Source organism: Petaurus breviceps, unplaced genomic scaffold, assembly GCF_028583685.1.
Source record: "Petaurus breviceps papuanus isolate PSGF00001 unplaced genomic scaffold, PetGlider_PUasm1.0 90515, whole genome shotgun sequence".
Lineage (NCBI taxonomy): Eukaryota > Metazoa > Chordata > Mammalia > Diprotodontia > Petauridae > Petaurus > Petaurus breviceps.
Genome location: NW_027187269.1, coordinates 937,498 through 960,845, shown reverse-complemented (window position 1 = coordinate 960,845; position 23,348 = coordinate 937,498). Strand labels below are relative to the sequence as shown.

Genomic DNA, 23,348 nt, shown 5'->3' with positions numbered 1-23,348 from the left:
GGAGGTAAAATACAGAGTCAGGGAGGAGTTAGTCATAAGCAAAATAAACCTTAAGATTGGAAAGAGGATAGTGAGGGAAAAGGTTAAAAGGGAAAAAAAAAGAAAGGATAGCAACTTGAACTAAACAGGGAGAGAAGAGTATAGAAAAGAAAAAAGTATAGTATAATAAAATGGCAGGAAATAAGCAATTAACTAAAATAGTTGTGAGTGTAAATGAATCTCATCTGTAAAATGGAATTCTCTTCAAAACAGGTTAGAAAGTAAAATCATAAAGACTCACATAGAGTTAAAATAAGGTGTTGGAACAATCTATTATATCTCAGCATAACACATAAAAAAAATCAGGGAGGGTGATTAAAATATCAGATGAGAAAAAATAGACTTAATTGAAAGATAAGTAGTAAAACTATGTTTTACTGAAAATTAACATAATGAATTGATTTCAATACTTAACATACATATATTCAATAGCATAGTTCCTTTTTTTTTTTTTTTTGCCTTTTGGAAGGCAATTGGGGTTAAGTAACTTGCCCAAGGTTACACAGCTAGTTTTTTGTGTGGGAGTGTTAAGTGTCTGAGGCCGGAACCAAACTCAGATACTCCTGACTCCAGCTAGCACTGCACTTTACTCACTGTGCCACCTAGCCACCCAGATAGCATAGTTTCTTAATGCTTAAAGGGGAAACTATGCTAATTACAAGAAGGAATAGACAATAAAATTATTATAATGAGGCACCTCAATTTAGCCCTATGAGCTCTATATAAATCTAATGAAAAAACATAAACAAGGAAGTAAAGGACTTGAATAGAACGTTAGAAAAAGTAGGTTATGATATATCTCTTGAAAAGGGTCCCTGAAATTACGAGGACCTAAATTCAAATCCATCCTCAGACACTTAACACTTTCTAGCAGTGTGACCTTGGGCAAGTCACTTAACCCCAATTGCCCTGCCTTCCCCCCTCCAAAAGAGCAAAAAGAAAAAAAATTGCCAAATGAAAAAAGAAAGATTTTACATATATATTAGCTGTGAATGACATCTTTATAAAAATTAATCATATTTTAGGACATAAACTCACAAAATATAGAAAAGCAGAAATGTTATATACATGTTTTCCTGATCATAATGCAATAAAAACTATGTTGAGTAGAGGGTCACTGGAAAAAATTATTTAAAATCAACTAGAGAATAAATAACTAGGTTCTAAAGAATTATTGGGACAAATAATAAATCATAGGAATGGTAGATAATGACAACAATGAAACAATATTTCAAAATTTGGTGTTGCAGCCAAAACAGTCCTTAGAAGAAAATTTACATCTCTAAACATTTTTATTAATGAAAGAGAGAAAGAGCATATCAATAAATAGAGAATCCAACTAAAAATACTAGAAAACCAATAAATTTTAAAATCCCAAGCAAATATCAAAATAGAAATCTCGAAAACTGAGAAAACCTAATAACATTAAAAATAAAACAACTATTGAATAAATAAAATATGAGATCTTTACAAAACAATAAAATAGTGAAACACTGCTAACTAGATTATGAAGACAAGAAAAGAAAACCAAATTACCAGTAACAAAAATGAAAAAGAATACAACAAATGGGGAATAAATGAAGAACATCATCAGAAACTATTTGTCCAGCAATAAAACCAACAACTTAAATGAAATAATATTTATAAAATCACAAAATAATCAAATTAATAGAAAAAGAAAAAGAGAATTCAAATAATACCAATTTCAGAAGAAGAAATTAAAGAAGCCACAAATGAAATGGCAAAAAAAAAAAAAAAATTCTCCAGGACCAGATAGTTTCAGTAGGGAATGCTATCAAACATTCAAAGAACAATTAATTCCAATATTATATAAATTATTCATGAGTAAGATAAGGCCATATAATAAAAATAATAATGCTTAAATTAACTTGGGTGTTTCAGATAACTTAGGTATTCAAATAAAATTAATTTATTTATTCAAAGCTATATCAATTGAATTACCAAATTATTACTTTATAGAACCAGAAAATAATAACAAAATTCATAGGGGGTGGAAAAAGTAAAGAATTAAAAATAATAATAATGACAATAGATAAGACTACAGAGGCTCTAACAGTGCCAGATCTCAAACTATAGGACAAAATAATATTCTGGTACTGGTTAAAAAAAATAAATTACTCAGTGAAACAGATTAGGTACATGACATACAGAAACAATTGTATCTAATACCCTAGTTTTCTTTCTTTTTTTTTTTGGAGGGGGTAAGGCAAGGCAATTGGGGGTTAAGTGACTTGTCCAAGGTCACACAGCTAGTTAAGTGTCAAGTGTCTGAGGCCAGATTTGGACTCAGGTCTTCCTGACTTAAAGGCCAATGCTCTATTCACTGTGCTACCTAGCTCCCCCATACCCTAGTTTTCAACAAACAAAAAGACCCTTGTATTGTAATTGTTTGGTATATATTGTCTGGGAGAAGGGCTCACTAGTTGACAAAAACTGCTGTAAAATTGAATAAGTCTCTTTGATAAAGGTTTCATTTTCAAAATATATAAGGAATTAATTTAAATTTATATGAAAAAGAGCCATTTCCCAACTGATAAATTGTCTAAGGATACGAACAGACAGCTCTCAAGGAAAGAAGCCCAGGCTATCTATAGTATAATGAAAAAATGCTCCAAATCACCACTAATCAGAAAAATGTAAATTAATTCTGAGATTCTGAGATCCTACCTCATACCCGTTAGAATGGTAAAGACAACAAAAAAGGAAAATGAGAAATGTTGGAAAGGCTATGGGAAAACAGACACATTAATTCACTCTTGGTGGGCCTGTGAATAAGTATAGCCATCCTGGAAAACAATTTGTAATTATATACAAAAAAGTTATTGAACAGTGCACTTTGATCCAGTTACAATACAGCTAGGCCTACATGCAAAAGAAACTAAAGGAAGAAGAAAAGGTCTTTTATGTATAGGTCCTTTATATATCATATACATATATATATATACACACATACACACACACACATATATATACATATACTATATATATGTACACACACACACACACAGCCCTTATATATCTTTGTGTATCAACAGCTCTTCTTGTGGCAGTAGGCAAAAAAACAAAAACAAAAACCCTGGAAAGTAAAGGGATGCCTATCATTTGAGGTATGGCTAAATAAGTTGTGGTATATGAATGAGATGGAATTCTACCATGCTCTAAGAAATGTGGAAATAGATTTCAATGTAACAAAGCTGTCCTCCACATATAGCATGAGGGAAGCAAAATAGACCTCTCTAGCCTTTTCTTTCCCCTCCTTTCTCAAAGGAAGACTTTAATTCTTTCCAAAAGAGTAAGCGAGAGATTAGGGCCAGAAGCTTGGGTGCTCCCCTCTCTTCAGAGAAGGAGTACCAGGCTAGAATTATATCTATCTGTTCCCTTCAATAATATTAGTCTTGGAGGTGTGCTTTTCAATTTCAGTCTAAATTTCTGATCATTGTTCATTAATTGGGAGGAAAGGAGGACCCCAAGCTATGCATCCAAGGCTTGACACTTTTCCCATTGATTATCAGTTCCACAATGAACTCACATAGAGCAAAGAGCAAAGAAACCCATTTATCGAAGCCAATAACAAAACAGAGATCAAAGAAAGGTTACTTGGGAGAATATAAACCAGACAATACAAAGTGAAGAACTTCTTCCACGGGGGGAGAGTTCAATCAACAGAGTCCCAAACCTTAACCCAAAGGGAAATTCTATAAAGTCTCTAGTGTAGCAAACTGAAGATAGAGACATTATGTCAACTCACCTCATGTTGGCTTCTTCTCAGAGTCTTTTCCTTCAGCAGCCTGAGGTGGGGTTGGCATCTTCCATCTTCTCTCTGAAAGTTGGAAGCCAGAAGTGACTAGAAAACCCCTCAAAACTGAGGGAACTTAAAGAAACTGAAGGGATTCAAAGAACTTAGTTCTCTCCTCTTTCCCATAATCACCAAGTCTGCCCCACTACTCTCACAACCTCAAGGCATTGATTTCCACCAATAAGTAGAGAGTCTTATACCAATGGGCTTTGAGACTAGGCTTATGCAACAAAACAAAACAAAAAACCCAACCAAGGAAAGACAAAATTAACTGATACAGATAAGCCTAACCAGAAGAACAATTTATGTTATCATATCAATATTATAAAAATAAACAGTTCTGAGGACTTTCATAAACCAGTGAAGGAAGAAATAAACAGAACCAGGTGAACAATTTTTACAGTAGCAACAATACTGTAAAGACATAATTTTGAAAATTGTAAGAACTATGATCAGTACAATGATCATTCATGATTCCAGATGAAACATGCTACCCTTGACAAAGGTGATGGGCACATAAGCGCATGCACGCACGCACACGCACACAGTATAAAGTCATGGAGGGAATTTCGTTTCCCCCAGCAGAGTGGGAGAAGGTGGAAGGGAAAGAAAATAGATTTGTCAATATAAAAATAGAGGAGTAGGGAGGGGGCAGGCATATAATAGATGTGAAATGGTGCATACACTTTCAGATGAGGTCACTGTATTATTAATTTTACTTTACTGTTCTATGTTATGTTGTGAGACCTTTCATAAAGTGGGAACAATATGTAAATGTTTGTAATGTTTAAAAAAAAAACCCATATCAAGAGAACATATTGTAATGTAATGCCAAGCAAAGGCAACTTCCCAAGGTTCAAAATACCAGCATAGGTGCTCTCCATTTTATTCAGTGACAAATTAAGAACAGAGAAGATCAAAATATGACATCATTCAAAATACAGCATTTACTAAGTGTGATTAAATAATCTCCAAGTACTACCCCACCCCAGGAATTGAATATTCAATCAATTACAAAGTCCCTGTTCTAAATATTACTCCACCCCTAGGCTGTACCTTCATTTAGTCCATCACAAAGCCCCTCTTCTCAAATGGAGATTAGTTTCCAATCATGAGTAAATTATATTCATTTGTTCAATCATAGAATACAAAAAGGTCAAAAGTTCCCCCCCCATCACAATTGAATCTACTCCAGAGTTACAACAAGTTTAAGCACAGCACTTAATACCCAAATGGAGGTCTTTTCTTCATCTTGACAGGAGGCAAGTTCTCAGCAATCTTTGTTCCTGGAGAGACAAAGCTTAGCAAGGCCACAAGATACATTGCCAGTCTCTTCATTAATTCATCCTCTGTCTGCAGAACAGTCCTAGGACCCCTGAAAACATTAGCAAAACCCTCTTCCAGGATTTCTGTAAACATACAACAAGAAAATCCTTCTTCAGGGCTTCGGAACCAACAGCAAGGTTCCAAGAATTCTGCAACAACAGCACTGTCCTTCACCAGTGGACAGTATTCACTCTCTGTCTGCAGAACAGTCTCAGGAGCTCTGAACCAACAGAAAGGTTCCCAGACTACTGAAACAACAGCACTGTCCTTCACCAGTGGACAGTATTCACTCTCTGTCTGCAGAACAGTCTCAAGAGCTCTGAACCAACAGAAAGGTTCCCAGACTCCTGAAGCAACAGCACTGTCTTTCACCAACGGACAAATATGGCAAAACAACATCAAAACAGACAGACAAAGTACCAGCATAACAGCCATGTCTCCTCAGTCCTTGGCAGCTCTGGGTGGCAGCTCTCAAAAGTCCTGGGCAATTCAAAGTGGCCCTCAGCAATCCTCTCAGTCTCTCTCTGCCTCCAAAGGTGTTGCTTCCAAAAAGATCTTCTGCCTCTCTCTTGTGTCTCTCCAAATCTATGTCACCAGCTCCTCCCAGTTCAGCATTCTCTGTTCACGTCAACAAGTCCATCCCACAGGTGGGATTAACAAACTCTGGGTTTTAACACAATCAAACCAAAAGCCAAGCCAATACAGGGGAATCTTTAAATGCCATTATTATTACACATATGTATGTACTTAAAAGTCTATGTATATACATGTGCATACACACATTACACATGTATGAGATTATATGCACACATGTTTGTATGTATGTGTATATAATATACATATGTATATAATATGCACATATATTATAGCTATATAGATGTATACACATACATATCAGAGAAGATACTCACCTGCATTGGTAGAGGAAATTTCCATCACAAAGGAGTTCCCTATACCAATGAAATTATGGGTTTAGTTCCTCTCCCTATTGTTATATTAGTATATGATTGCTACTTTTACAAGGACTAGAGTCCAAATGTCCTGATTTTGTCCAGTGATCCTTCCCTTCTACTATACTTACATCCTAAGTTTAATGATACACTCTTTCAGGCGACTAAATTACCACTGATACTCATAAAGCAAAAGATTGAGCCACTTATTGGAGTAGAGTATGGTGCTATGTCCAGTCGAGTTGGACATAGCACCAGGAGGTTTGAATTCTAACCTTGTTACCACAGGTTATATGACCCAATCTCCATGAGCTTCAGTTTCCTCATATGGCAAAAGCGAATTGTTGATTGGATGGACCTACAGGGTCCCTCCTATATGGATTCCCAGGCAATTTCCAGGGACATACATGGCTCAGCTCTGAAGGACTTCACTTTTTAACTATGTTAAAGCCTTCCCACCACTTCAGCCTAGAAAGGATATGGGGCCAAGAGCTTGCTACTTCATCCTAGAACAACAAGTTTTTCAGTGGTTTAATCAAAACACAGTTCCTCAGAATTGGCCAGCGATCAGGAGCAGTATTGCATGGGGGGATACTCCAATCACATTCCCACTGCATAATACTTGCACTACGTGGCTACAGTAATATTGGTGGAAAGTGCTTTGTAAGCCCTAAAATGAATAACCTAGATGATTTACTGCTCCCTCACAGCACTTTAGATTTATTCAAAGAGAAACTTACTCTGTAGAGCCTGCCTCCAAACAACATAATGAGTTCCATGTACAGTAAAAACTCACTTAAGCCCATATCACTTAAACTCTTCTAAATTGCCTAGCTCAAAGCAGCTATTTTTAACTATTTTCCCCATAAGATTCTCTTCTATTCTTTAATTTGAAAAAGCTAATAATGCAAACTTTTTTTTTTCCTGGTCCCTCTAGAAGATAGGACAGAAAACTGTTCAGTTCAGGGAATGTGATATTCCTAGAACCTAAGGAAAGCCTGGGCAGATTATGACATGAATCTATCTATGTTCCAAACTGAAAGTAAACTATAACCTTTCCCTCTTTAAATACCTCTTGTTTGTTATTAGAATGAGAAGATTAATTATATTTGCAGAGGATTTTGAATAGAGAATTAGAAACTTCTTAGCTGTTCAGCAAATAGAAAAAAAAGTTGGACAAAATAGATTAATTTTATCAGATAAAAATAAAGAACCTTTGCATAACAGAGTAATCATAAAGAAATAAAAATAGATTAGAAAAAAATCTTTGCAATAAATGTTTCTGATTTCTTTCATTCCTCTCCAGGCTGCACTGCTAACTCATCTCCACAGCACTTTTTCTGCTGTGCCCTCCACAGAATAATTTTACTTCTTACCCCACTTTTCATTTCCTTTTTATGTGCTGTATTCCTTCACCAGGATGTAAACTCCTTGACAGCAGAGACAGTGTTTCTGCTTAGATTTTTACTTCTGGTGTTTAAAACAGTGACTGTTATATAATAAGTACTTGATAAATACTTATTGATAACTTGAATTAAGAATCTAAAAGGAATAGAACAATTAATAAGATTCATTCCCCAGTAAAAACAACCTATTTATTTAATGATTGGTTATAGTCAAAGAATTGTGGTATATGAATAAAATGGACTATTATTATTATTATTATGAGCATAAGAAATACAAAGACATATAGGAAGACAGATTTGGAATAAAGAAAGCAGAACCAAAATAACAATATGAATAATATAAACAAAAATAAATAGCCCCCTAAATCATAAAAACATACAGAAAAATGTAAAAGTGAGGAATATGGCAAAACTATTTTATTACATTATAAAAGTTAATTTATATATTTTTAAAATGTAAGCAATAGAATTGTATCACTTTATCCAAAATCCTTTTTGTCCTTTTGTGTATTCGAATATTTGCAGTTCTTAAAGTTAAAATAATAATAGAAAAAGAAATGAGGTTGTTTTTTTTAATATTGGTCACATCTCATGAAACAACATTATTATCATGTTATTTTTAAAATTATTAGCATATCCTGCCTTTTCAATAAAAGCTTTTTTAAGCTTTCTCTTTAAGATTATTTTCCCTCTGGGTTTTACTTCTTTTTGACAGCTACAGTTTCTGAGCTATAGTATGTGTCTCCTGTTTCTGAGCTATAATACCTATCTCCTGAAAGCCTTTTAACTAGAGGTAACATAGAATTTACATTTATATTTTTTATTGATGTTTTCTGCTCAAATTAAGATATAAATTAAAATACACAAATAAACCCATTATGCATTCACTGTTTCATAAACTGATCATTTATTTTCAGCCTTATTACCTTCATTTTAAGCCATGCTCAAAGTGTTATGCTGTATCTTTTTGTTGATTAGCTTAAGTTTTAACTGTTTGATAGGTGTCAAAGGGGAAAAAATCCCTGTACTCTGCATTTGGGGTATAAGCCTACAAGAGATAGATTTATTAAATCATTCTAAATATTTTTTTTCTTTGCTAAAAGGATCAAAAAAACAAACTCAGAAACAGAAATACATCTTGCCTTTGAAAGTCTCTCTAGCTAATCAAGCCATTTTCTATTTATAAAAAAAATTCCACAATAAAATAAAAGAATAAAAATGTTTAGGTACCAGTTTGATTTATCTATAGGAAAAATAGACGCTTAAAATGTCAGCACACTCTGAACAATCATTTTCCTAAACCATCCTCCCTATTTTACCATTCCCTCTAAGGCAAAGGCTCTTAATCTGTGAGCTATTATACACACACACACACACACACACACACACACACACACACATACATTTTTGATAACTGTATTTCAAAATAATTGGTTCACTTTTTAACTCTATGTATTTTAATTTATACATTTAAAAATACTATTCTGACAAAGAGTTTATTAGCTTTGCCAGGCTTCCAAAGGGACACGAAAAAGTTAATACCCTGTTCTATGGATTCTCTAGTCCATCTGGTTAAAGGTGAACTCAAGTGATGCTTCTATTAACTGAGTTTAATGAAATATTTTTTTTCCTTCTCTTAGTCTGATCATCACCCTAAGTCTGTCAAGGCATGGGGAAAGAGGGTACTGACCTTAAATAGGCCCCCTTGTCTTTGTCTAGACTCCACACTAATTCTGTCTTTAGGAATAACAGTTCTTTCTGAATTTTTTTTTTTTAGCAGGCATAGTTCAATTTATTTGTTTATAAAAAAAAAATCTATGTGGTTGCCACAGCAGCTGCCTGGGTCCTCTGGACAGATACTCAAGTGTGAGTCTTCACAAGATGGTCGGTGAATTCCTGATAAGGAGACTTAGTGGACAGTCTCCTTCTACAGGTCTGGGGTTAGATAGTGTAATAAGAATGTAAATTTTAAAGATCTTCCCTTCCCCTAGGCTAATGTGCACCTGAAGCCTGGGGTGGGAGGCTTGTTTTTCAGCAGATACTTCTTGATTGGCCAGTGAGTCAATAAGGTTGTTACATTCTCTGAGCCAGGAGAAGGCTATATAAGCCCTGATGTGTAGCTTTGTTTTGGGACTCACTTTGAGAAGTATTCTGTGATTTGATCTGAATTCTGGGAAGCCGTTGTTGAGAGTCCCCCGGCTTTGAAAAACCCAGAATGTGGAAACCCAGATGTTGACTGGGTATGGATGTAATGGTTGGACAGTTTGGAAATCTGTCTACTTGATGTTTCTGTCTTGATAATTATGCCTGTATACTTTGAGGTTCAGGGTGCTGACCTTTTCTCCTGAACAAGGTAAACGATATATTAAACGACTGATTAAAGTAAGCTTGTTAACCCATTTTGAGTTGCTTTCCTTTAACAAAGCAGATCCAAGAACCTGTGTGAGCAGCCACCCTCGGGACTCCAGGGTGCTTGCTGCTACAGATAGCTGTATGTTTTGGAGATGGCATCAAAGGTAGCTTTAGCAAAGTTGCCCAGAGTGGCAGTACAGCCTCTTGCAGAAGTGTAGCAGTCATCAATTCCAGCCATCATCAGCAGCTTCTTAGGCACAGGAGCTGAGACAATGCCTGTACCTCTAGGGGCAGGGATCAGGAGAACCAGAACTGACCCACATCACCCAGTGACCTTGCAGGGTATTGTGTGAGGCTTGCCAATCTTATTCCCCCAGTAGCCACGTGTCACAGGAACAATGGACAGCTTGGTCAGAATGATAGCACCACGAATAGCTGTGGCCACTTCCTTGGAGCACTTGACACCCAGACCAACATGGCCATTGTGGTCACCAATGGCCACAAAAACCTTGAACCTGGTACGCTGTCCAGCTCTAGTTTGTTTCTGAACAGGCATGATCTTCAGAACCTCATCTTTCAATGAAGATCCCAGGAAGAAATCTGTGATTTCAGACTCCTTGATAGGAAGGGAGAAAAGATAGATCTCTTCCAAAGACTTGATCTTCATGTCCATGACTAGCCGGCCCAGCTTAGTGACAGGAACCCGCTCCTTGTCTTCGGCCTTTCCTCCCCAGCCCCTCCGCCACGGCTCTGGCCTCAACCTCGGCCGCCATTGCTGAAGCCACCGAGGAAGCCGCCCTGGCCTCCGACGCTGGGACCCCGGGGCCTCCCGCACCTCCTGCACAGCACCAGCGTCATCCGCCATTTGGTGTTCACTAGAAGTAGAAGCTCTTCCTGAATTTTTAACTTAGATTCCCTTTAGAAATTGGTTAGGCCTTGTTAAAAAGGGCTCAGGGCAATTGTTTTCCTAGAAATTTAATTGAGTACTGATGAAGTTTTCTCATAAGATCAAGACTTAAAGAATTTTCCTAATATTATTTTGTAATATGTAGCAGAGAGAAATTGGAAGGAGTGGGAGAGTCTCAGTCTGCTTCCTCAGTAGTAAATCATAAAGTCAGTATTGATAAATGTAATTATTTTATTACTGTAATATCCCAAACTCTCTTCTTCCACAATTTTCTTTATGACACTGTCAAAATTTTCTATTAACTGGTAAACCTTAACTCCACTCCCAAACCTTTAACCATTATTTACAATCACCTGAATAACTAATATTAGTAGCTCACATTTGTGATAGTTCTTTATGGTATATAGAGTGCTTTCCTTAGAACAATCCTGTGAGGATTCATAACTACTTCCCCCTTACAATGTAAATTAGGCTAATTTTCTCCCTAAAAGACAAGAAAACTGTCCTCAAGACTTTTTTTTTTGGAGGGGCAATTGGGGTTAAGTGACTTGCCCAAGGTCACACGGCAAGTAAATGTTAAGTGTCTGAGGCTGGATTTGAACTCAGGTCCTCCTGACTCCAGGGCCAGTGCTCTATCCACTGTGCCACATAGCCACCCCCTGTCTTCAAGACTTAAATGGCCCAGGGGACTGGGCTCAAGCCATATGACTGTATTAGTAGTTCCATAGTGGCCTCATAGTCACCTAAGGGCAAAAAAATGGCCCACTCACACTAGACCTTCCAACTTGTCAGCTGTCCCAAGGCCAAGCTAAGCTGACCACATTTTTTTATTTGGGAGAAGGAAGGTGAGAGCAGAGAAAACTTTATCTATCTGACCTTGCTGAATATCATTTCTGTTAAGTAAGCCTCTTTTTGTAAACTATTGAATGACTTTTTTGTTCTTGTCCAGTTGTTTTAGCCATGTCTGACTTTACATGGCCTTATTTTGGGTTTTCTTGCTAAAGATACTGGAGTGGTTTGCCTTTTTGTTCTCCAGCTCATTTTATAGATGAGGAACTGAGGCAAACAGGTTTAAGTGACTTGCCCAGGGTCACACATTAGTAAGTGTATGAGGTCACATTTGAACTCAGAGCTTCCTGACTCTAACCCCAGTGTTCTATCCACTGTGCCACCTAACTGCCCCTTGAATGACCTACATGGAAATAATTTCATTTGTCAGAACTAAACTACCAAGAGATAGACCTGGGTTTAAATAAATAGGTAATGTAAGAATTATTATTCACAAATAAGCAAACTTAGGCTAAGAAGATCAGAGGATTTGGAGCTAGGAGGAGGCTTAGAATCGAAATAATCTAGTCCCCTTGTTTTTTAGATGAGGTTTTTGAGACTCAGAGTTGAAATGATATGCCTTGGGTCATACAGTTAATATCAGATCTGGTACTTGAATCTAGGCCTTCTAATTTCAAGTTCAGTGTTCATGTCACTACATCTGACTGTCTAAATTTTTTAAAGTTCCGTTTTTTCTTTTTAGAATATTTCCCTTAGGTTGGTGTTGAATCAAAGTCCATATGACTTAAATCTAAATATTTGACTGATTGAGACAATGTATACAGCTGCTGCAAACAATTTGTTCTAAAGACCTTGGCCTCCATCTAAGGTGTTTTATAGCCTGAAAGCATAAAAAAAAAAAAGACCTAATTAGGCTGATCTATCAGATATCTCAAGACCTAAAATGTCCTGATGATAGCATTGTATGGAGCATTTACTGCATATAGAGGATTAAGAGACAGGAGATGGTATTTTCAGGACAATACTATGAAATTATGTAATCTGTGCTATAGAAACTAGTGAAATGTAGAAGAAAACTTCACTGGCTAATATTTATAATGACTTAGCTCTGGACTAAGCCTGGTGATTTAAGTTCAATACTGGAACAAAATGAAACACTCATAGGCCGAAGGAGAGTTACTTAGTCAAAGTCAAATGGTAAGGATAAGCACTAAGATTACCTCAAGTTTATTTAGCTCAGGGAAGCAACTTTCCCTGAGTTGCTCATTATCGTGGACCAAACCAAGCATCACAGACTTCCTGGAATTTGTGAAGGTTATTTTGTCCTCAGCTGAGTAGGAAGTTTTATCAACAACCTGAGCCTTTAATCCCTTGAGCCAATCAATGCAGGAGGATGGCCTCAATACCTTTTAAGGTAGAAATAACCTGACTTGCATGGGGGGAGGGGTTAAGATATTACTTTTGCCACAGTCCCCACTCCTTCCATAGAGCTTGCTGAGTTTTCATTCCTGTTTTCAAGCAACCATGTGGAAGTTTGGAGATGGGAAAGTTACTTCTGACCATGTATAACTTTCTGCTTAGTGACTTGTAATGGAAAGCAAGAGTCCTCTAACTGACTGTTGATGATTCAGTGGGTATACAAAAGGGACCAAATCATCCTCAGGCCTCCTTCTACCTTTCCTGTTATGAATCATGTGGATTGTTTTTGAGCTATCTTCTACCCAGCCTTCATGAAGCAGTGAGCACATGTCATGCCTAGACAAGCCTAAATTTGGGTTTGAGCTGCCTCTTTTACATCTCCTTTCCTGAGCAGATGACCTTATAAATTTGAAATGTCTAGAATTCTTTCTGTGAGCCTACAGCAGCACCCACAAGATTGACAGCATGCATATCAAAAGTAGCAGCAATGGCCACTGGGGATCTTGATTGTAGCAATAGCAGCAGCAGGAGTGTGATTTTCCAAACAATTTAATGTAATGAACTAAAACTCAGCTTTCTCCCAGATATTCTTTTATTTAGAATTTTTTTTACCCATCACAAATAGATTTTAACTGAATCTATATGACAAGATTGAATTAGTTATTCATGAGTCAATTCAAATTTTGGGAACCTAATAATAACCAATCATCACAATTCAATTTGATATCATTTCAGTAGACTAAATGACAAAGGGTAATACTGAGCTGAACCCTTTAGTAGGTACCCATTAAATACTAAACGGTCAGTTAATTGATCATATTTTTGGAAAAGAAATTGTTGCGTTAAGTTCAGATACAAAAATGATATATGTAACAAGATCTATCCTGGAGGAAAGATACTTCATTTCTCTTGGGAGGCAGATGTAGAATTACTGCCATGGATTTTTGTATACACTGCCAGATGCAGTTGCTAGGCCATTTGTTTTTTTTTTTTTGAAGTTTTTTGTTTTTATTGTTGTTAAAAGGGAAGGGTCAATGAGATTGGACAGAGTAGACATATTGAAGAATGACTATAGTGTAAAGACAAATTCTGAGATAAATTACTTGAGATACTTGAGATAAATGAAAGTTTAAGTTAATGTCTTACTATGTATATTTTACCTTTCTCAGTACAGCTCAAAGAATGATCATCATAGCATCAATATATGTATTTACAGAGTGGAAGTAGAATATCCTTTATAAAAATTTTTAATTCTCAGCATTTTGTAGCCATATTATTATTTCAAAAAGTGAAACAGGAATTTAACATCTCACTTGTGAAAAACAAACAAACTGTAGTCCTATTACTCCATCTGCTTCTACATACCTTTTTGCCCCTGAGAATCTATAAGGACCCCAGAAACAGAAGGTAGAAAATAGGAATGAAAGAGTCTTCCAGGAATGATTGTGCTATAGCAAACAAATCTAAGAAGGTGAAATAAAATGATTACTTGCATTACCTGTTCTTTTGTGTGGGTTTTTTTTTGGGGGGGGGGGTTGTAAACTTTTAAAGAGTGATGATTTGGGGGGTTTTTTCTACTTTCAAAGAGAAAAGCCTTTATTTCCCCTGACAGCTTATCCTTTCCTGGTAAGAAAGGATTCAAGTCATTGCCTAGTGGAAAATAGGAATAGGTTGTTGTTGCTTTTTTAAATCACAGGATAATGCTTATTTTAAGCATAGTTTAGTCCTTCAAAAATTTGAGTTTTTAAAAAAATGTTATTTCAGCTGTTCCTCTATGACATAAGACATTGCACAGAATTCTTTTGCCCCTTAGAATTTGACAAAAATCAATTATTATTAATCTTTGTGAGCGTTTAAAGTGCTACCTGTTGCTAAAGTAGACCAAAGTCCACAACCTACTAGAAGCAGGATGAGACCACCACCCAAGTCACAGACTCTGGTCTTCAAGTGTTCTGCTTTTTCAGGATATGGGTTCTGAAGGGGAAAGCCCATTTTGGCAGGGAGGTACTTCCCTCAAATGACAGAATGGACTATGTCTCCTAGTACTTCAAGCCGTTGCCAAAGGGCTGGTGTCATTTACATAAGTCACTGTCACTCACAGAACAGACCACAATTGTCACATCCAACAGACATAAAGTAACCCTTTAGGTTACTGCCTCTCCACTCACATCAAAGACATCAGGAAATCAGCTCCTGAGGCTGTGCCTTGATTCTGGAGTAGCATTGTTTCCTGGGAAGAAATTGTCAGCTACAACAACTTAGTTGGAAAATAGATGAACATTCTTTATCTAAGTAAACAATATAATGAATATTTATCTTAGATAAATATGCAGAACAGAGTCTACTTGGGTTTAATTATTCCCCTTACCCAATACAGTTTAATTCTATAGTACAGTACTTGGCTGTTGTTGATTGTACTTTGAGAAGTTATTCAGATCAACTTTGGGTCATTACAGAAAAAGAGAAAGATTCAAGCTCCACTAACAAACATTTAAGGATCCAATCACCACCTTTCCAGATATATCTAGCCTCAGAAGAATTGTGAATGGATGGTGTCTTTCCTATGTCAAATGAAAAGTAGATAAAAGCAGGACAATTGTGGCTACTTTAGTCCCTGTGCTATGGAAAACAACTTTGCCTATATGAAAAGGGAGTTGTAGAATCATGTGAGAAGCAACAAGTTCACATCTCTGTTTGAGATTATGAATTTGTAAAGGGTGTTTCCTCCCTTCCATCCCTGGAAAGTACCAGCTTGGGTGCCTTGAAGGTATTCATTTATGGTAGCCTGGACCTATATCAGCCCAATTGGTGATGCTTCTGCTTACAGTCAGTTATGTTATAACATGACAAATGTGTTACTAAAAATCACTGAACTATGCAAAATCACTCAATAAAAACTTGCAGCTTATGGGGGAAATTGGTTAGGAGAACAACACTAAAAAAAATCATCAGTGACACATAAAAAAGATAGAAACCTAATAAAAATAGTAGCACAATTTTATACATGTTAGATGGTAAAGAAATATATAAATTGTGGTGACATGTGTGGTCTTGGGCTGCTGCTTCTTGCTCCCCAGATCCAAAGGAGCCCAGGTTGGCAAATTTGATAGTTACTGGTGAAAGAGTGACCGCAGAGGGTTGTTACTTCTGGAACTCATTCAACTTAGATTATTGAATGAGTGTGTTTTATATAGAAAAGTTTTACAGATCTAAAAGAATACCTAGAAAAGTTCACAAATAAGAATGCCCTTTATGAAACTTCCTTCAGTCTAAGTTTTCCTGATGCTTCCTCCTCCTACACAGTCTGATTGGCTCCAGCTTCCCCAATACAGCTTCCAGATCTGGGACAGTAAAAAGCCCCATGCATAAAAAGTCCCAGTTCTGTGTAGTCTGGGCCATTCAGACTTGATGGGTGCCTGATATTATGCAAGCTACCACACCATGATGACTTACTGACTAGACACATTTCCAGATGGAGACAAGGGCAGCCTACAGCTAGAGAAACTAAGTGCTACTATATTCTTGATGCATATTCTTGCTATTAAAGAAAAATAAGCCTTCTTTGTTCAATCTTCAGTGACTTGCAAGTGCCTCATTTCATCCCAACAACAAGCTTGAACCAAGAGGGTATTGGTATTAGAGCCATACCTCTAACCATGGCTGGTTATGGTTATTTTCTTTTGGTAGTAAAAATGCATGAAAAATCTCACTTTCTAAGATAGCTTAGTAAAATGGAGTGGAAAACAAAATGTAGGAATATATAAACATATCAGCTTGTTCAATTTAGGTATTTATAAAACACATATAAAATAGATATACAGACACTGGGGCTGCCCCCAACATGACTGGCTGACTGGGACTCAGGAGGATGTATTTTTGTCAAAGAAGCCCCTCCACTCCATAGTGACTGTAGCAGGAATGTCAATGGGTTACCAGGAAAAATCTCATACATAAATGGGAACTTGAGCTGAGCCTTGAAGGAAACCAGGGATTATAAAATGTGGAGGTGGGAAAGAAGTAGATTCCAGGCACAGAGGATAGCTTATGCAAAGACACAGACTCCACACAGATGGAGGAACAGCAAAAATGGCCATTATGGCTGATCCACAGAGGGCTTGGAGGGCAGTAATGTGTAAGAAGGTGTGGCCTCTCTCCCCCGGTAGTTTTTCCCAGCTAGAAGGAGGAATGGAAGAATAGTGAGAGGTGAGAACCTCTCTAACCCCAGAACTTTTGAGTCCCATAAGCCCAGGCTATAAAGGTAAGGTAAGGTAGGTTGAGACAAGGTTACAAAGAGCTTTCAATGCCAAACAGAGGCATTTTTATTTGATCCTAGAGGATCAATAGGGAGCAGGAGACTCATTTTATTTGGCCCCTAAAGGCAGAACTCAGAGCAATGGGTAGAAGTTGCAGAGGCAGCCTTAAATTCAAAATATGGTAGTAATGTGCTCAGACCTTTCCTTTAGATATATCCTTTTGGCATGAGTTTGGAAAATGAGCTGCAAAGAATAGATAGTTGATTTGCCTTCTTGCTGTTGTTGCTGTTGCTGTTTAGTCATCAGTCACATCCAACTCTTCATGACCCCATGGACTGCATAGCATACCAGGCCCTTCTATCGATTATTACCTCTGGAAATCTGTCCAAATTCATGCTCATTAGAGCTTTCCATGACACTATCCATCCACTTCATCCTCTGCCATCCCCTCTTTCTTTTGCCTTCAAAGTTTCCCAACATTAGGGTCTTCTCTTTATGTGGCCCAAGTATTTAAGCTTCATCTTCAGTATTTGACCTTCCAGTGAACAGCCTGAATTAATTTCCTTAAGTATTGACCGATTTTATCTCCTTGTCTCCTTGCTATTCAAGGGACTCTCAAAAGTCTTCCCCAGCACCACAATTTGAAAGTATCAATTCTACCACACTCAGCTTTCCTTATAGTCCAGCTTTCAGTGTCATACAATGCTATTTGAAAAATCATAGCTTAAGGACGACCAATTAGGAAGCCATTAGAGTAGCCCAAATGAGAAGCTGTGAAGGCCTAAACTAGCATGGTTTTGTGAGAAGAGAGGAGACAAATGTGAAATATATTGTGTGGCAGTATCAATAACACCCCAAAGCTATCAATGACAGACTATCATAAAGTTAGAAGAGCAAATAAAATAAACACAACTAATGGATGCTTTGTATTGCTTTGTTTCACTCAGATAAGCTTGATGAGTTCTCCAAATAAATTTGTTATGGTTATGAGGCATAGGTCTTTGATTGAAAACATCTAAGAGGCAAGTGTGAACAGGCCCACTAGAACAGTATGGCCATGCCCCCACAACATGTGGCCATGCTCATTTGAAAGAGTTCTCTATGTCCTCTTTGGAATCTAAAGAGAACACAGAGAATTGTTGATTGGTTTTCAAATGCTGAGACTGCCTCTAAGATGACTGGCCACCCCACTCCATGGTTTATAAAAGCAAGTTGACAGTATTTCAAACTCTTGGATTTTCTTTTCACCTTCAGAAGTCAAACCAACAAAGGACAGAGTGGAACAGATCCTAGGGAAAGATGTCCAAACTACCTAGCCAGTATTTATAGGGCACTTTAAGGTTTGCAAGATGCTTTACAAATATTATTTCATTTTACCCTCACAATAATCCTGTGAGGTAGGTACTATTATTATCCTCATTTTACAAATAAGGAAATTTAGGAAGACAGAGTTTAGTAACTTGCCCAAGGTCACACAGCTAGTAAATGTCTTGAGGCAGGATTTCAGCTCTTTCTAACTGTATATCCAGTACTCCAGTCATTTTGCCACCTACCTGCCCTAATGTGAGATGTGAGACTGGAGGTTAGGGCTGAATAATTGGATCTTAGAATGATCTGCATAAGGAATGATGGCATCTCTGCCTTGAGCAGATAAAATGGAATATGGGAATGGACTTGGCATGCCATGACAAAATGAATAAGAATAGGTTTAATGGAATGCTTTGGAGTCTCTGCCAAGGTATTTAAGGGATGCTATAGGGAGAAGAGAACTCCAATCAAATCTACCCACATGAGGTTAGGAGAAAATAGCATGTGACATAAACTTTCAGAGCAAGGCAAGTAGATAACCCAGGATGATTAAAAGAGGCAAAGTAGCTCCAACACCTGCGGTTATTTGTCATGAGTGGGGGTTTTCACAATTGTCTGTGTTGGATCTGAGTCATGTGACTTAGAGAAAAAATAATGTTTGACAGACAAGTAAAGACAAATTAAACTGAATCCAGGTTTTGGGGGGGAAGGGAGAGGTATAAAAGAGAAATAACAACTGGAAGAATCAGAAGAGTCTTGCACTGTACACCACCACCACTACCACCACCACCACCCCCCCCACACACACACCTACACACCAGTAGAAGGTGTACTCCATGAAAAAAGGATTTCAGTTTTTGTCTTTGTAACCCCAGTTCCCAGCACTGAATTTTATTGAATTGATTTGAATCTTTCTGCACAGTGGATGGAGCATGGAACCCGGAGTCAGGAAGACTTGAGTTAAAATCCAGCCTCAGACACTTGCTAGCTGGGTGACCCTGAGCAAGTCACTTAAGCTTGCTTGCCTCAGTTTCTAATTTGTAAAATGAGATGGAGAAGGAAATAACAAACTACTTGAAATCTTTGCCAAGAAAACCCCAAATGGGATCACACAGTCAGACAACGCTGAAAAGACTGAACAATGATGCCATCATCACCACTGTGGCATGAATAGGAATCCACGGCTAATCTTCTAAAACAGCTCACCCTGTGCATGACATCTTTCTATCAGACAGTCTGGCCTACAGACAAGGTCACCTTTCACATCATTAGGTATTATTGTTAATCCACTGTGTGAGGAAGTATGATGGAGAAGAGGGAGGGATAAGTTACTTTCAGTAGACAAGCACTGGAAAGTGCCAGGTCATCTTCCTTTAAGTGTGCCACTCAGCAAGGCTCTAACTTTACTTCAAAGGATCGAAGAAAAATTTAAACATAACTCCTGAGGTATTTTTCATAACATTTCCCCAGCTTTACTTTACATGTGCAGGATGAAATACAGCATCTAATAGATTAATTAGGTTGTTAAAAGAAGCTTTTGTCACGGAGGTGAGGGTAGAGGAAGACATGTGAAACCCACTCTTCAACCTGCTTCTTTAGCCTCTAACCTCCAGCAGAAATTCCCTGAGAATTCATAACAAGGAGGACAAATGTAGCAGGGTATAAACGGCTGCAGGTCTGCATATGTGTGCCTTGATGGAGCGTGAGTGCTGCATGAATTCTAACTCTTGAAAGGATACCTCTTGAAATAAAATACAGTAGGGGGAAGTGGAGAAGGAAGGAGCAAGAGGTGTGGGAAACTGGCAGTTATAGAAGGAGAAAGGGTCCTGTTGGCATGTTTTCCCAGAGTAACAATGAAGAGGAAGCACTGTAACCCAAAAAAGAGTTCAACAAACTTTTTAATTAAAAAAAGAAAAAGTAGCACATCTCTAAGCAATTTACTGGTTAGAACTAAGCTTATTTCTGTTGTTTTGTCTTATTTTTATAAAACAATATATAACACAGACTCCTAAAACCCTTGTGCCTAGGTCAGGTAGGCCTTTCATGTTACCCCAGGCCTCTCTGGTATGCTTAGGCAACTGGGGGTGTTTGAGCTCTTTCAAACTGCTCCAACACCCATCAATCACATTCCTCCTAAGTACAGGGTGTGGTCTCCTGCATTCTATTTCCATTAGTCACAATAGTTAAATTAGCTTTTATTCAGAAATATTTATTTCAAAAGGTAAATATACAAAATTACTCTGTCAAGATGTGGGACTTAAATCTTCTTTTCCCTTTGTACTACCTCAGTCTCTGGGGAGAGTCAGGGAATTAGGTTCAACTTAGCTTGATTCCTATAAAGCATAGGCCTATTTCCAAGTCTAAATCCTACCATGGATTTGGCTTTTCATGGATTTCATATCACGCTGGCTGGCTGCACCACCCGCCTGCAATCCTGGCTCCAAAGTCTCTATGACTCTAATTCCTGGTCCTTCATCACCTAGAACTAAGGAGGACTAATAATAATAATAATAATGATGATGATGATGATGATGATGATGATGATGATAACAGCAAAAAACAGCACAGAACAGAAACAAACACCCCCTGGGCTCATTTCTTAGAGTCAAAGTAAAAGAGATGGAGCAAGGGAAAGAAAATCCTTCCCCTTTTACTGGTGTAGTTCATGGTATCTATGCTGTGGGTGAACTCTAATCTTGCTCCTCTGGACAAAACCAATAAGATGTGCCCAAAAGAGCAGCAGAAAAAGAGGCAGAAAGGAGTGGTGGGAAAAAGCCTTAACATCTCAATCTCACTTACTCTAAAAACATAGGCAGCCAATCAGAGGAGGTTACCTCACCCATGTTGTAGGTGATATAGTGGGCTACATTTTAGGCAAATCAGGCATGTTCAAAAGGTCCCTCAAGATTGTCTCCACGTTAGAAGAACTGGGCATGCCCAGAGATGCTCAGTTTATAAATATGGAAAGAAAAAAATTTCCAGTGAATTTGGAATGAAAGGACTTGAGTTTGAGTGCCACATCTGCCACCTGTCAATTGTGTCATCCTGGAAATCATCTCCCTAAGGCTCAGTTTCTTTAGCTTTCAAATGGGAATGGTTGCTTTCCTTAATTCTCAAGGAGGACCAAAATTGCATCACTGTTAGGGTCAGGGTCTGGTGTGTCCAGCTGTGGCTAATCAGTCTAGTATAAGCTTGGAAGGCTCTACCACAGGTTGGGCACAAATAATCCATATGAATATTCAGAGTGGAAATATCTCTGAATTTGTGCATCTCACATTTCTTTTGCATCAGTTCATTTAAGCCTTTCTAGGTTTTTCTGAGAACATCCTGCTTGTCATTTCTTATAGCACAGTAGTATTCTATCACTATCACATACCACAATTTGGTCAGCCATTCCTCAGTTGATGGACATGCCCTCAATTTCCAATTCTTTGTCACCACTAAAATAGCTGCTAAAAATATTTTTGTATATGTAGTTCCTTTTCCTTTTTTTTTCTGTCTCTTTGGGATACAGATCTAGCAGGGGTATTGCCAGATCAAAGGTATGCATGGTTTTATATACCTTTGGGCATAGTTCCAAAATGCTCTACAGAGTGGTTGAATCAGTTCACAACTCCATCATTAGATTAGTGTCTCAATTTCCCCACATCCCCTCCAACATTTGTCATTTTCTATCATATTAATCAATCTAAAAGGTGTGGGGTGGCACCTCAGAGTTGTTTTAATTTGCATTTCTATAATCAATAGTAATTTAGAGTATTTTTTTCACATGACTATAGATAGCTTTGATTTCTTTGTCTGAAAACTGTCTGTTTATATCCTTTTGACCATTTATTAATTGGAGAATGACTTATATTCTTATAAATTTGATTCAATTTTCTATATATTTGAGAAATAAGGCCTTTATCAGAGATACTTACTGTAAAAAAATTTTTCACAGATATGATTACTATGTATTTCCCTCTATCCTATTTTCCCCATTTATCCTACTCTCTCTTTTTTTACCTTGTCCATCAATAAAAATATTTTGCTTCTGACTACCACTTCCCCAAGTCTGCCTTCCCTTCTATCAGCCCCCCACCTTCTCTTAAACTTTTCCTTTCCTACTTTCCTGTGGGGTAAGATAGTTATATACTCAACTGAGTGTGTATGTTATTCCCTCTTTGAGTCAATTCTGATGATAGTAAGGTTCAAGTGATCCCACCCATCTCTCTCATTTTCCCTTCCAATGTAAAAATTCTTTCAAACCTTTGATGGAAGAAAATTTACAGCATTCTATTTTTCACTTCCCCTTCTTCTAGTTCATTCCTCTTTCTAATCCCTTAATTTTATTTTTTTAGATACCTTTCCATCATATTCAACTCATACGCATGCCATCTGTCTATGTATATACCTTCTAACTGCCCAAATAATGAGAGTTCTTAAGGGATACAAGAAGCAGCTTCCCATTTAGAAATGTAAAAAGTTTAAGCTTATTGAATTCCTTATGATTTCTCTTTCCTTTTACCTTTTCATGCTTCTCTTGAGTCTTGTATTTGAAAGTCAAATTTTCTATCCTGCTCTGGCCTTTTCATTAGAAATACTTGAAATGGATTTTTTGTTCGGGTCGCCAAGCCGGAGTTGGTTGCGGCAGAGGGCGGGAAAGAAGAACGAGGACCCAACAGCCAACAACCCGTCACACAAGCGACTAACTACCCTCCGTCTCAGCCCAGCACCTCCACCCGCCCCAGACAAGCCCAGAGCGGCTGGTCTCCGGCCCCACAACCGCAACCGCAGTGGCAG

General features: G+C 37.5%; 1 protein-coding gene and 1 long non-coding RNA gene across 2 annotated transcripts in view; both read right to left on the bottom strand.

The window, feature by feature from the left end:
- The window catches only part of LOC138142052 (uncharacterized), a 357,105-nt gene that overhangs the window by 272,818 nt on the left and 60,939 nt on the right, over positions 1 to 23,348 (bottom strand). The gene's annotated exons all lie outside the window — the stretch shown is intronic.
- Positions 9,297 to 10,755, bottom strand: LOC138142074 (small ribosomal subunit protein uS5-like). The gene is made up of 2 exons (XM_069063006.1): positions 10,089 to 10,755; positions 9,297 to 9,459 (listed from the first exon to the last, which is right to left on the bottom strand). Exon 1 carries the CDS (start codon positions 10,753 to 10,755, stop codon positions 10,213 to 10,215), a length of 543 nt encoding a protein of 180 aa, XP_068919107.1. The 3' UTR covers positions 9,297 to 9,459; positions 10,089 to 10,212.